This window comes from Myotis brandtii, unplaced genomic scaffold (genome assembly GCF_000412655.1).
Source record: "Myotis brandtii unplaced genomic scaffold, ASM41265v1 scaffold735, whole genome shotgun sequence".
Lineage (NCBI taxonomy): Eukaryota > Metazoa > Chordata > Mammalia > Chiroptera > Vespertilionidae > Myotis > Myotis brandtii.
The window spans coordinates 1,163,438-1,178,648 of NW_005370916.1; the positions used below are offsets into that span (position 1 = coordinate 1,163,438).

The 15,211-nt window shown below is 52.3% G+C and overlaps 1 protein-coding gene across 1 annotated transcript in view; it reads right to left on the bottom strand.

The window, feature by feature from the left end:
- ADAMTS14 (ADAM metallopeptidase with thrombospondin type 1 motif, 14) overlaps nt 1–15,211 on the bottom strand; it is a 78,036-nt gene that overhangs the window by 44,079 nt on the left and 18,746 nt on the right. Inside the window, exons 2-3 of the mRNA XM_014530375.1 lie at nt 10,538–10,694; nt 5,503–5,693 (exon numbers count right to left, since the gene is read on the bottom strand). Coding sequence (XP_014385861.1) covers nt 5,503–5,693; nt 10,538–10,694 — 348 coding nt within the window. The remainder of the gene's footprint in view (nt 1–5,502; nt 5,694–10,537; nt 10,695–15,211) is intronic.

Genomic DNA, 15,211 nt, shown 5'->3' on the forward strand with positions numbered 1-15,211 from the left:
CTTACACTGAGGTCATCTGAGATTCCACAGATGCAGAAAGATGCTTTCTCAGAAATTCCCGTATCTGACAAAGCAGCAGCTTCTGGGAAACCAGCCACCATAAATCCTTTTCCCCGGGGAACATCATGGCCATAAGAAAGGAAGACCACGTGTACCTGCATAAACAAACATCACCACAGCTTTATTATTTCCCGTTTGTTCTTCTAAGAAGTCGTTTGCCTTCCTAGAGAAACCTACTTGTCCTTCCCATAGGAGCCTTTCCCCCGTTGTTGTGTTATTTCCCGAATACCATCTCATGTGCTATAAATGTTCCCTGTTTGCTCTCCTGTGCCCACCGATGTGAATGAATTGTCTCTGCTTTACTTTTTATCCAATCGCAGAGGTTTCCCCACGTTGCTTCCTCCTGCCTCCTTAGTCTACCACCAATGGATTTCATGTAACCCCCTTTATGTCCCCTCCTTTGATTGTAATCTATAAAATTCTCCAGAGCATTTTCTCAATCCATTGAAACTGTTGTTGTCAATTGGGCACAAATAAGTTAATAAAAATTGTTACAGGTTTGGATGTTTCTCATGCGGACTCTTTGCTGCCTGCTCTCCGGGATCAGATCCTGCTCCACCTCGCCCCACGCACATCAGTACGTTCCACCCAGGCCCCCAGCCAACCCTCCAGTCCCAGCCATTGGTCCAGGAGAGCGGGAAGGATCCCTTTGCTGTTGAGGTAGCTTTTGGGGAAGAGAGGGGAGGGGGGTTCCCATCGCTGAGTTGCTTAGGACTGTCACAGCCAGAACCCAGGGTGTGTCCTGAATGAGAATGACACCCCTCCAGCTCCAGGAGCAGGATGGAGCCGTAGTCAGACGGGCAGCCAGATGCCCTGCCACCCATGAAAAGGGCTCTCTACCTGGGGTCCAGTCCAGGCCTAGCACTCAGAGAATAAACATGCGTACTTCCATGAAAGCTATGCCTTGTCCACCGCACGCCTTCAGCCTCGCCTGACTCTGATTCTAGGAAACTTCTTTACAACGAAGAGTTCTGTAGATGACTAATAGCAAAGCACAATTCTCATCTATAGACATGCAAATCCTGTCTTCCCTTCCACCTCCAAATGCCAATGTTTTCTCCATTTGCACATTCATCTCAGCATTTCTGATCTACAAATGTTTCTGTTCTTTGGGTTCTCTTTTGAACAGGTCATAACATCCACCTGCTTCCCTCATTAATTAGTGAGTAGGGCAAAATCTTTAACACACCTCTGTTTAGTTTATTTTAAATATATTTTTATTTGTTTCAGAGAGGGAGAGAGAGAGAAAAAAACATCAATGATGAGAGAGAATCATTGATCAGCTGCCTCCTGCACGCCCCACACTGGGGATCGAGCCCGCAACCTGGGCATGTGCCCTGACCGGGAACTGTGACCTCTTGGTTCATAGGACGACGCTCAACCACTGAGCCACGCCGGCCAGACCATCCATCTTTATGTTATTTTTATTTTAGGGTCTTCAGGCCCAGCTTTGGACCCAGGCTCCCAGCACCAGAGGGTCTCCTTGCCCCCTCCCCTCTCCTGCTCCTCCTCCCTTTCCACCTGCTGGCTACTGGGGCCAACGTGGCTCTCCCGCTAATGGGATTAATACTCAGCTGTGTGGTCAGCTGTGTGGCCTTAGGTTGGGCCAGTTATTTATAGAGCGTGAGTGGGTGGTCCAGTGCTCTGGTGAGGTGGATGTGTTCTTTGCATAGTCATCTTCTCTCTCTTCCTCTCTCTCTCAAACAGCCCCACATGGTAGTCTTTGCTCTTTGAGTCCCCAACCACATGCTATGTAAGGAACAGAAGAATTAATATCCAAACTGTCTGGCAGCCCCTTCCTTTCCTGGGGCTCCTGTAAGTGGAGTTGATTTCTACCCCTGCCTTTTCCCTAAAGCCGGCATTTCAGACAGAAATCTGCTGTCTTCCCTTTTTCCCATCTCAGGGGATGCTGGCCCCCTGCTTCTCTCATAGACACCATCAGCTTCCACATTTATTGATCACCTATCAGGTGTTGGGCACTGTGCTGTGTGCTGTTGGGGTTCAAATAAGTAGAAGTCCCCACCCTCCAGAGACTTAGACAAAGAACTGCTTATACACACACACACACTAAGACAAATAAATATGGCTAGAAGAACAACAGAACACATTACTTGAGTACTATGTGCCAGGCGTGTGCTAAATATACATATTTAACTTTCACACACAAACAAGAGCAGATACTAGCATCAAAATATGAAGGCTCTCAGGTTAAGTATTGTAGCTGACACAAACTGGGGTGTCCAGCCAGCCCAGAACAATTTCTCCAGTGGCCATCCTGTAGCTAGCCCCTCTCTTCCTTTGAATAACTCTATCTCCTTCTCCAACCTATAGTGATTGGTCCAAAGGGTGGTCATGTGATCCAAAGTTAGGCCAATCAGAGTCCTGCCCTCAGAATTTTTACCTGGGAACTAACTGTAGGGAAAACTTCTTTTGTCTCTGGCCTCAGAGCTATGGAGGTAGGAGTCAGCCTGATGTTATGACACCGAAATCCATGCTCTTGTCAGAATCTGTCCCATAGAGAAGCTAGTCAGAGATAACTAGGATGTCACAGAGAGAAGGAAATCTAAAAACAGTACATGCTCTGGACGGCATGGTTCAGTGGTTAGAGCATTGGCCCTGGAACCGAAGGGTCGCAGGTTTGATTCCGGTTAAAGGCATGTACCTGGGTCACAGGTTCTCTGCCCCGGTTGGGGTGAGTGCAGGAGGCAACCAATTTATGTGACTCTTTCACATGGATGTTTCTCTCTCTCTCTCTCTCTCCTCTCTGCCCTTTCCCCCTCCCTTACACTCTCTAAAATCAATGGAAAAAATATCCTCCACTGAGGATTAACAAACAAACAACAAAAAACGGTCCAATTAAGCCTCTAGTACCGATTACACTTACAACCAGCTCCATCCTCTCCCTCCCACAGTTTGGCCCATGAGCCAATCAATTACCCTGTTTTTCTTAATCTAGTTTGAGTTGGTTTTCCATCACTTGCTACCTAAAGAGTCCTCAGCAAGGCAGGTCCCTGTACAGGTCACACAACTAACGAGGGGCTGGGTGCATGCCCTCCTAGCAGCCTCCTCACTACTGTGTGGCCAGATTATGGGTCTCAGACAGCACAGGCAATGTTGTGACCCATTATTACCCTACGGATGTCTCCGGCCTGGATTGCACAGGGCCCCAGCATGCCGAGTGGGCCTGACCCCAACCTGTCACCCCTCTACCCCAGCTGTGCAGGACCATGGTGTTGACACTTCTGCCCAACAACTGTTGAGTTCCCAGAAATGTGTTACCACTCCCTCGTGAAAGTCATATCATTATTATCACAAACCACTTATTGAGAGCTTATGCTATTCAAGGTACTATGCTATGTGCTGTTTAATCCTCCCCAAAACCTTGCATGGTAAGTACTGTCAATGCTGTTTTAAAAGTGGGGAAAGGGACACTCCAGAGGGTTAGCAACTTGCCCCCAAGGTCAAAAGACAGGAAGGACCAAAGCCAGACAGTGTGACACCAAAGCCCATGCTCTTGGCCAATGCACTAATGTTCCTCTCTGCGCAGCACTATGATCAGCTGCCTGTCCATCACAGCCTCCAAGAACTGTCCGTGTTAGCCTGGGTGTGACTCTATCCTGCCCCAGCCAACTTCCTCACAGGCCTCCGGTCAGAGGCCCTAACCTTAAGACCACAGAGGCCCATACCGGGGCTAGGACCCTTGGGGATTCTATCCTGCCCCGGCCCACGGGCATGAGAATGCAGCGAGCCAACTTCCTCACAGGCCTCAGGTCAGAGGCCCTAACCTTAAGACCACAGAGGCCCATACTGGGGCTGGGACCCTTGGTTTTCAAAAGAGGCCCCGCTCGAATTCTTCGGGACCACCATGTACTAGTATATGCATCTTCCTTCTCAGCTCTTGTGTTCAGATGAATGTTAATTAAGAGCCATTAAGCTGAGTCACCTGCAGACTTGGAGATGAAGGCCCCGCCCTGTTGTTTCCTGTTGATGTGGCATTTGCCCACCCACTCCACTGCTCACCTCCTCCTGCCTGGATCACACAGTGCCCGGCATGCTGAGCGGGCCCTACGGGCCGGATCCGGCCCTCGGGCCGTAGTTTGCCCACGGCTGGTTCAGATGAATGTTAACTAAGAGCCGTTAAGCTGAGTCACCTGCAGACTTGGAGATGAAGGCCCCGCCCTGTTGTTTCCTGTTGATGTGGCATTTGCCCACCCACTCCACTGCTCACCTCCTCCTGCCTGGATCACACAGTGCCCGGCATGCTGAGCGGGCCCTGACCCCAAGGTGTCACCCCCTCTACCCAGCTTCATAGAGAGAACCTGGGGTCCCCCCTTCCCCAGCACCTGGCTGTGGCCTACACAGTTTCCACTTTCACCTACACCAGTCCTCATCCTTCCCAAAGCCTAGCCACAGGCACCCCCGACAGCCCTCTGTCCGAGTGCTCCAGGCGGCTCTCTCTTGCCAGAAGAGGAACAGTGTGGGGCCCACCTGTGCCGCACGCACTCACCATCCTTCCCTTTCTGGTCTCTGTCATCTCTGCCCCTTTAGCTCAGAGGGGCCCACCTGTAGCCCACAGGCCAAATGTGGTGTGCAGATATGTTCTGTTTAGCATTCACAATGGTTTTTACATTTTAACATTTAAAAATTGGTAGTTTCACTTAGATAACTGAATGTAAATGATCCATACAAGGTTTTCTTAAAAGCACTTAAAAACAACCACATTTCTGACTTTCCTTGAAGCATGCCTTCTGTGGACCAGAGCCCTGCACGTCTGCATGAGCGCCACCATTCCAAACAAGTTTTCTTAAAAACACCTAAGAACAACCGCATTTCTGACTTTCCTTGAAGCATGCCTTCCGTGGACCAGAGCCCTGCACGTCTGCATGAGCGCCACCAGCAGCAGCTAAGTCGCCACCACCCACCTGGGACAGGGCACAGCTCTCTGCTTCAGCAGTCTTCAATCTGCCTGTGACCCTCACTTCCCGGCCTGCCAGCCGCTGGGAACACCCAAGGCCCACACGAGGGGCCTGGGACCACCCTCCCCCCAGCCGATTGACGGCGCCCAGCCAGGATCCCAGCCCCGCATTGCCCATTTTCTCCAGATGAGGTAGGTGTCTCAGGCAAGTCCTGGCCACGCCTGAGCGAGGCTCCGAATGTGTCTGAGCCCAGAACCCCCCTGTCCGGATGCTCAAGCTGGCCAGGGACTCGCGTGGACAGCCTGTGGAACCCGGCACAGGCATTACAGCCTGGGATGGATGCCAGACCAGCTCAGGTCCACTCACCATGGAACCCCCTGACCAGCTGGACTAAGGAGCAAATAGAGATGCCCCGAGGCCACCCAGAGAACACCAGGCCAGAGAGGAACAGTGTGTTCGGACCAATTCTGGTGGTCCCACCCCACCCCTGCCCAGCCCCCCAGCCCCCAGACGCGGGGACACTCACGATGTTCATGAGGGTGAGGACGTAGTTCTGCACGTGCTCCTTGCCGTGGAAGCGCACCACTGAGTCGTCCACGGCCAGCAGCACCTCGATGCTGTAGCTGCCCGGCTTGGCATGCCGCCGCTTCCGCTCCGCTTCTCCCAGCTGGCCTCCCACCAGGCCCAGCAGGTTGGGGAGGTCGCCCAGGCCAAAGGCTGGAACCAGGATGGGAAGAGACCAAGGTCAAATCTACATCAGGGGCTGTCACTGGGACACTGCCCGTCAACCCCCCGCCCCGCCCCCTGTCACATGTGCCCCTGTTCCTGCTTCCATAAACCAAGATAGCAGGAGGGTTTGTTCCATACCAGGTAATTCGTGTGCACGAGCCCTTTTCCTGCCACAGAGCATGGCTGTCCTTGAGGCAATGGGTAGCCAGGAAGTGAAAACTAACCTGGGCCCCAGTTCCCACTTGGTCCTCTCTCACTGTGCATCCTGGCCCAACCCCTGTCCATTCACTTCTCTGGACCTCCATCTCCCCTCCTGTGACATGCAGGTGGATAATTCTCCATCTCTTGCCCCACAAGCTTGCTATAAAAAATCAAAGGCGGCAGTGGGTGGAAACATCTTGATAAAGGGAAAAACTAATATTACCGTGGCTGATGCAGGACATTTCAGACACCCCTAGAGTATTCCCCAAGCCTCTCAAAACCCTCCCAATCACTGCCAGTGACCCCAAATTTCACCATCACAGCTTTGGCCTTTTTGGCTAAAAAGAAAATATATAACTAGGACTTATTAACTTGTGTTAATTAATCTAGGAGTTGTCAAACTTTTCCTGTGAAGAACCAGATAGGCTTTGTGGATTATAGAGCCTCTGTCTGTGTTGCAATAAAACTTTACTGACAAAAACAAGTGGTGGCCCGCATTTGGCCCATGGGCCCTGAGGACAGGGCAACAGGAACCACAAGACTCAGTGCTACTGTCTTTTTATGTTTCCTTTGGTTGGGGAGCTAGAATACAAAAGGAAAAAAAGCACTAGACTTAAGGGCTGGAAAAAATGTGTGGCCACTGGTCCAGTGGGGAAATCGAAAGAGGGAGGCCGGCCCTTGGGGTGATCGCAGCCTGGCGAGCAGGGCTCAGGCCAGCGTTGCCCTCACTTGCCCCTGAGGCCAAGGTGTTTCTCTGCAGGTCACGCTGAACAACAGCTCCTGGCAGCCCTGGTGCCTGAGCCCAATGGTGTGTTCAGCCACCCACAGACCAACTCCTGGGAGAGAGGAGGGAGGACCCTCAGGAGGGGAGGAGCAGGGCTCTCTGCATGGAGTGGGGAGAGCCAGGAGCAGTCACCCCCAACTTGTGAGCAGTGCCCGGAGGTTCACATACTGCGAGTGAAATGTGGAACTTGACCTACACAGCTCTCCCTGCCAGGCGTGTCAAAGGGAGGCTCAGAGAGGTGACCTGACATCTCAGGTCACACAGCAAGGTAACGGCAGAAGCGCAGAATGTAAACTCAGAGCTGCCGCTCTCCCATCATCACACCCTCTCAGGGTCCACCCGCTTTCTCTCTCAGCAAAAACAGTGAGGAGGGTGGGGGGAGGGCCTACTAACATCAGCCATGGACCCTGGCGATGTCCCAACCACACCCTCCTCTATGTATCTCTCATCCTTCAGGCCAAAGTAGGTCACCCTCAAACTGTGGAGGCCGCTGGGAAGCCCACCCAGGAAGCCTCGAGAGAATAGAAAATGATGCAGCTGCTTTGAAAAACAGTTTGGCAGTTTCCCAAAACGTTAAACATAGAATTAGCATAGGACCCAGAAATTCTACTCCTAGGCATGTACCCGAAATAATTGAAAACACATGTTCCATAAAAACGTGTACACGAATGTTCATAGCAGCATGATCACAACAGAAAAATATGGAAACAGCCCAATTGTCTATCGACAGATGAATAAACTAACTGTGGTGCATTCCTACAATGGAATATTACCCTGCCGTGAAAAGGAGTGACGTACTGATACAGGATCCAACATGGATGAAACTTATATGCTAAATGAAGGAAGCCAGTCACAAAAGGCCACATACGGTAGAATTCCATTTATAGGAGATGTCCAGAACAGGCAAACCTATAGCGATAGAAGGTGGATTAGGGATTGCCAGTGGATAGGAACAGGAAAATGGGAGTGACTGCTAATTAATGGGTAAAGATTGATAGCAGTGATGGCGAACCTATGACACGCGTGTCAGAGGTGACACGCAAACTCATTTTTTTGGTTGATTTTTCTTTGTTAAATGGCATTTAAATATTTAAAATAAATATCAAAAATATAAGTCTTTGTTTTACTATGGTTGCAAATATCAAAAAATTTCTATATGTGACACGGCACCAGAGTTAAGTTAGGATTTTTCAAAATGCTGACACGCCGAGCTCAAAAGGTTTGCCATCACTGGTTTATAGGGAAATTATGGAAATGTTCTGGAATTAGATAGTGGTGATGGTTGCACAACATTATGAATATAGTAAGAAACCACTGAATTGTACACTTTAAAATGGTTAAAATAGTGCATTTCATTTCAATAAAAAACACAGCGGCCCTGAGCCCCAGCCTGGCTGGCTGCCCGGCGTCTGGCAGCCCCAGCCTCCAGCCCAGGAATGGGAACCGTGGCCACAGGCGCACATGGCCTATTGGCATCAGGAGGGAAGGGGAGGGTGGGAAAGGGCGACAGAGAGCAGGAGCAGGGGTTAGGGAAGGAAAGGGGAGTGTTGGGAGTACGGGAACATCCAGAGCACACCCTCCAAGGCCGAGGCAGGGTCCACAGGGAATCCCTGAGTGGCTGGGGTAAGGCCGGGAATTTCTACCCAGGACTTGGAACGGTTCGGATTTCTCACCAGAGCCCTTGACAATGGATCACTTAACTCTTATTTGGAGCCCATCAAGGGTGTGTGTGCTGGGGCGGGGTGGGGTGTGAGCGTGATGGTGGGGCGTGAGTGGGTATTAGTGTGTGTGAATGAGCGTTAGTGAATGTGCAAGCTGTGTGACTGTGAGTGAGGTATATGACAGGTGTGTGTCGTAGGTCAGTGAGCGAATGTGTACAGGTGAGTGTGTCAGTGTCAGGGGTGCGTGCACGTTCTCTTCAGAAAGCAGCGGCCAACCCCATGCTGAGTACCAACAAGATTCACTGGGGCACCTCAGACCTCTGCTGTGGAGCAGCTGGAAAACCATGACGCCTCCTTTCCTTCCTTGAGGGGAGTTAGACACTCTCCCCCAGAACCGAACAGCTGACATGAGGGACACAAACATCACTGAGACTTGGTATCTGTCCCCTAGGACACTCCCACCCGGCTTGTTAGGAGGAAGGGGACAGTCCCAGGAGAAATCCGGGGGCTGAGGGGTCCAGGAGAAGGGACATCTGAGCTGGGCCGACTCCTGGGCAGGACAGGGACAGACAGAGATGGGGGAGGTGCTCAGTCTGGGGGAGATTCCTCAAAAGTGTGGCTACTGTGGCTAAGCAGGCACTGACCAGCTGGCCCAGGCCTCTGTGTGCCAAGTATACCCAGAGATGTGAGCCAAACCCTTTCTTCTTCATCAAGAATGTTAAATGGAGACAGGCGCCCCAGAAACGCTGCTCCACACACTGGGCTCAGACCCACTGCTGGACTTAAAATAACAGAGTCAGAGTCACAGGTTTCCAAGAAAGTCTTCACTGCCCCTCGTCTCTCTAAGGAAGAGCCCAGCTGGGCCCAGGGCATGGCATCGCCCGCGGCCCGCAGGAGTTCCAGCGGGCGGTCTGATGAGAGGGAGTCACACGGAGTCCTGGGCCTGAGCTCCAACCCTGCCAGCTCAGCGGTCTCGGCTTCCCAGCCACAGCCCATGGCAGGCGATGGGGTTGGTCCAGGACTCCCCCAGGGTCACACCCCAAAAGAGGATTTAGGGTCTTTTGATTCAAAACTGGCCTCAAATAAAATGGAGCCCAATGAGCCTTGCCACTCTTCCCATCTGTGATGGAGGGAACACTGCCCGTCACCACCCTGCCCCTGCAATCCACCCCACACTCCAGGCCTGCAGAGCCCGCCTCCTCTTGGCTAGTCCTGGAGCTGCGGCTTCTCTTATGAGGGCCATGGAACGCAGCTGGAGCTTCAAAGGAGGCAGTGGATGTGGGGACAACTGGCTTTCAGTCATTCCTTCACGCTGTGCTCAACCCTCCAGGGCCCGGGCTGGGGGTGGGGGTGGAGCTCATGGCTGGATTCCACCCAGGGCCTCCTCGTGTCCTCTTGGCCAAGGCTAAGTTGGACAGTGAAGCTGGCCAGGGGCCCAGGACCAGCACACATTGCATCCACGGCTTCCTTCGCTCAGCCACGGGTGCTGAGTGCTCTGCTGGTCACCAGGAGGCAGGGACACCCTCACGTGTCAGTCGTCAGCCTAATAACACCAGTAGAATAAGAGCAACCCTTCACCAAGCACCTACCACGTGCCAAACTCCACGCTGGAATTTTCACACACACAGTCTCAGAGGTGAACAACGACTGTCCTCACCTGACAGGTTAGGAAATGAGGCTCAGAGGTGTTAAGCAACTTGCTTAGGGTCCCACCGCAGACAGCACTGGAGACAGGATTTAAAAATAGTCTAGTGGACACCAAGCTGACCCCGATGCCCTGACACGAGGCAGATTCCCTACGAGCACCCTCAGAACTTCCCTCCTGTGGCCCCGGAGGTGGAGTTGAGTGTTAGGGAAAGAGCTGACTACAGCTATTCCACCTACTGCGTGGGCAGAGAAACAGCCTTGCCAAGCAACGCTGAACTCCTCAGAGACGTCTGCAGTCCCAAGTTCCACCGTTCCAGAGGCTCAAGTCGTTCCTCTAGCCCCCAATGGCAGACGGTTATAACAGCCTCTAAAACCCACTAGTTACAGTAGGTGCAGTAGGTCTACGGGGCCCAGTCCCATTTTACAGATGAGAAGACTAAGGCCAGGCATTGAGTGGCTTAAGGCCTCAAGTTACCTCAAAACTGTTCACCCCAGAGGTCTGAACAGAAGCAGAGCTTGGGGCCCTGCCCACAGCCTACCTTCATTGTGAAGGTCCCCTCCAGGCTCTGCCCACGCCTGCTGGACGGCTTCCCGGCGGTACACCACGTGTGTCCTCCCGCCTGCCTCCTTCTCTTGCTGCCCCCGCTCCAGGGGCTCAATGAAGTAGTCGGTGACATCTGTGCGGATGAGGCCCGCCTGAGCAGTGGGCAGAAGGACAGGGGGAGAGAGAAGAGGCATGAATACATGGCACAGTACAAGTGAGCATTTGCAACTGCACACGTATGTGACCACATGTGTGTGACCACACGTATGCAGGCTCTTCTTCCAGGGCCTTGGGGAGCTCTGGAATCCAGCAGGCAACTAGGAGGGGTTGTAAGGAGGCTGCGCAAGGGAGCCCGTGCCAATTTCATGATCAGCAGACCCACTTTTACTGTGTTGTGCACTCACGGGGTTCTACATAACATTTCATGTAATCAAGGGGTTCCAGTGCTTAAAGCGGGGGAACCACTGCCATGAGGGACACGCGCACACACCAGGGCACCACATTCCACCCCAAAGCCCTGCCACTATCATGCGGGTTTGCCTTTACCTTCAGGCAGACAGAGAGGGAAATCCTATCGGTAAAGCCCAATTATCTCGGAGGTGGGAGCTGGTCCCCCGTCCACTACAAAGTGCTATTATTTCAGATTTAAAGCGTGTGGTATGCAAGCCAGGGAAAGCAGCTGTTTGCTGACGATAAATGAGCCAGAACAGTGCCCCAGGAGTGCGTGCTCTGTTTTCAATCTAAGTCTGTGCCTGCATCAAAATGTTCTCTTTTAAAAATCAGGTATTGGCCTTGGAAATAAAAACATATGACCTTCGGCAAGCCCAGCCAATATGTTATTAGGCTCTGATGAAGGCAGTGATCCCGGGGGCAATGAGACCTGTAACGAGATGTCTGTGAATGTACGTGTAGCTGCACAGCCCTCCCCCCACACACGTGTCAGCTCTATAAAACTAGTAAGGCCGGCCCACCTCCCACAGTGCCTGGAAAATAGTAGGCAATCCTTAATAAATATATATTTGTTGAATTCCTTCACTCCTTCAACAAATATGTATTGAGTGCCTACTGCATACCAGCACTGCTTCAGACACTGGCAATACAGCTGTGAACACAACGCAGTGAATGAAGGAATTGTGTTAACGAATCTGTGGGACCACCCTAGCCAGTCTGGCTCAGTGGACAGAGCGTCGACCTGAGGACTGAAGGGTCCTGGGTTCGATGCCGATCAAGGGTACGTACCTCAGTTGCAGGCTCGATCCCCAGCCCTGGTCCGGGCGCACACGGGAGGCAACCAATCCATGTGTCTCTCTCATATCTATGTTTCCCTCTCCATCTCTCCCCCTCCCTTGCACTCTCTCTAAAAAGCAACGGGAAAATATCCTTGGGTGAAGATTAATTAATTAAATAAATAAACGAACAAATAAATAAATACATCTGTGGGACCTTCCCTGTCCGAATAGGAGCGCCTCTTTTTCAAGCAGCTGAGCTCACCAATTCCCCACCTCAGCCTGCTTGGAGGTTGTACTGTAGGGAACGGGGCCGAGGCCTACGGAGCACTCACTGCCGAGCCTCCCAGCAGCAGCCGATCTTTCTCATGTCCCTTCCAGCTCCATCTGTTGATCAAACTGAAAACACCACTTGGATCCAAACTAAGATGGCTGCCTCTATCCCATAAACAGACCCAACCAGGAGGCCAAACACGTTCCCGGGGGAAAGAGCCGGATTGTACTGGAACAAGCTTGGGGCTTCCCAAGGTAACCCAGCATGAGGCAATACTCAATTATCTGCAAAAGTTCGGGTCTGCTTATTAAAATGTCAACATCAAACCTTGTACTGTGCGTCCTTCCTTTCATCCAGAGCACTTCTATGCTTTTACTTTTGCACCTACGGTGTGCCAAGGGCAGGGAGAAACATAATAAATGAGGCCCAGCTTCTGGCTTTGAGTTGCTCATCGCCTGGAAAGAAGGCCCGCAGAGGAGCAGAGCGTGGCCACGTGTTGTGCTCGGTGCTGCAGTGGGTATACCTGAAGGACGGGCATCCCTCAGGCTCTCAGTGGCAAGGGACAGACATTCACCTTGAACCCTCTTGGCCCCAAGTGCAGTGCACTGGCCCCATGACAAACCATGGCAGGGCAGGCGCTGAAAGGGAGGGACCCGATGCCCTCAGCTCCCTCTCCAGCCTGCCTCTCAGCACCTTCTGCATCAGCTTTGCTCTCCTACACAAGGCTACAGTGTCCACTCTTGCAGACACCTCCCCCCTGCCACCAGAGACAAGGAGACTTCCCGTTAACCTGCAACAAGGGAGCCTGGTTGGTCCAGCCGGAGTCACATGGTCACCCTGGGACTCACAGTCCCCACTAGACCCCCAGGGCCAGCGGAAGGGAGATGACTGCCCCTGAAGAGAGAAGCTGTTAGGGTGGCAGAAGAAGCCCACCTGAGCTGGAAAGGGCGGTCCAGGTAGGGGCCTGGGCAAGGGTGTGGAAGCATGAAGGGTGGTATGGGGACCCTCGAGGCATTCAGGCTCCTGGGCAGCGGCTGAGCCAGAACCTGGACAAGTGTGGCCAAATCCAAGAGCCTTGGCCACGCCCATCCCTCTTTCTGTACCCCTCACTGACACCCAGGGGGATTGTTCCTGCCCCATTCAAGACCACCAAGACAGGAGACCCTCATAGCAGAAGTCAGAAGGCCTGTGCTTCATCCAGGCCAAAGTCATACAAACCCAGGCCTCTGAGCGCTGCAGCCTGTGCGGGCTCTGCCCATCGCCCCTCTGGAAGCAACCTGGCAGTAGAATTCTCCAGGTCAGGGGGCAGAAGACCCCACTGGGCACACTGTTCTGAGACTTGGTTAACCAACTGCACGAGGAGGATTCTTCATCTGACATTCCCTGCCTCATCACCCAGTGACTCGATTGGGCCACCAGATCTCAGTGCCTCATAGGAGGGATGCCGGTTCCGGAACAATCACACAGCCTAGGGCTGGGCTCCAAGGCACTGCCTTCCAGCCCACCCCTCCCTGCCCACAATCATGGACCACACCGACCTTTCCAGGTCACCTGCCTGCCCAGTCTGGGGCTTCAAACCCTCAGCAACATCCCCGATTAGGAGACCTCTAACTTTTGTTCCGATGCCTCTAGTGACAGAGCTCCCTCCCTCAAGATATAATCTTTTCTTAATGTAAGGACACTCAATGTTTCATTGAGCTAAAACACACTTGCTGCATTCTACCTTTTATAAAGTCTTATTATCATAGTAACAGGACCTGCCACTGTTATTTACAAATCTTATTTCACCTTTACAACAATCCTATGAGGTTGCCACAAATACTAGACCCAGTTCATGGATGAGGAAACAGAAGCTCAGGATGGTTAAGTAACTTGCCCAAAGTCACCCAGCAAGTGACAGGACTAGAACAAGAGCCCAGCTCTATGTGGCTCTTAACCACTGGGCTGTATTACCTCAGGCCATCCTGGGCCCTGCTTCTGCCCTTGGGGGCCACTTGGAACAAAGAAACTTTTCTTTCATAATCCATTTGCATATCCCTGGGCCTCTGCTCTGGTCTGACCTTGAAGAGCCAGCAAGATGTTCACTTCCCACCTCTAGGCAAAAAAAAAAAAGGCTCCAAAGGAAGTCAGGCCTCCTCCCACGATGGCGTGAGAATGAGAAATTTCAGCACACAGTGCCCCCAGGAGACTGACCCCTCACCCCACACCCCACCCTCATCACACCCTCAGCACTCCTGCACCAGAGTGGAAGTACCAGGATTCCTGAGCCTGGCTCCGCCCCCACGCAGCCCACAGGCCTCTCTCCAGGGGAGAGTTAAACAACCCCTATTTCCCCACCCAGTTTAACTGTTTAGGGCAGCGGTTCTCAACCTGTGGGTCGAGACCCCTTTGGGGGTCGAACGACGCTTTCATAGGGGTCGCCTAAGACCATCGGAAAACACATATATAATTACATATTGTTTTTGTGATTAATCACTACGCTTTAATTATGTTCAATTTGTAACAATGAAATTGGGGGTCACCACAACATGAGGAACTGTATTAAAGGATCGTGGCATTAGGAAGGTTGAGAACCACTGGTTTAGGGCAAAGACAGCTGCAAGTGTCAAGCATCTTTGTGACTGTGGGTCCCACCAGTTTCCTCCCCGGATCAAGGACAGAACTTCCCCAGCAAGTTTCCTGTCCACTCGGTGCCTCACGTCCAGTCTTGACAGGCCATTCTTGTCCAGGCCTGGGGGCCCCTCCACCTCTGAGACCCTCCTCCTAGAGGGGCTGGGCCACCAGATCAGGCGGCAGGCTGGGCCGCCCTCCCACAAGGCCTTCGGTTTCCCCATCTACACCACGAGGGGTTTGGCCCACGATCCCTCCAGCTCTGCCCTGGCCAGGAAACCAGGCCCCATGCAGGGCAGACAGACTGGCAACGGGAACTTTCTGGCGCTCTGCCCCTGTGCCACATGACTCCCGTCTCTCAATTTATGAGATGTTTATGTTTCTGAAAAGTGGCGGCTAATTTTAAAGCTCTAAAATCAAATCAGGTTTCTGTGGAAGAAAAAAGGCGGGAAATAAGTTCTGGTAAGTTGGGAAAGAACTGTCAGCCAATTCTGTTTTCACCCGTACTTTATTCAAGGCCTCGGGCGATTTCTCTGAATGGAAACTCTCCAATGGGCAA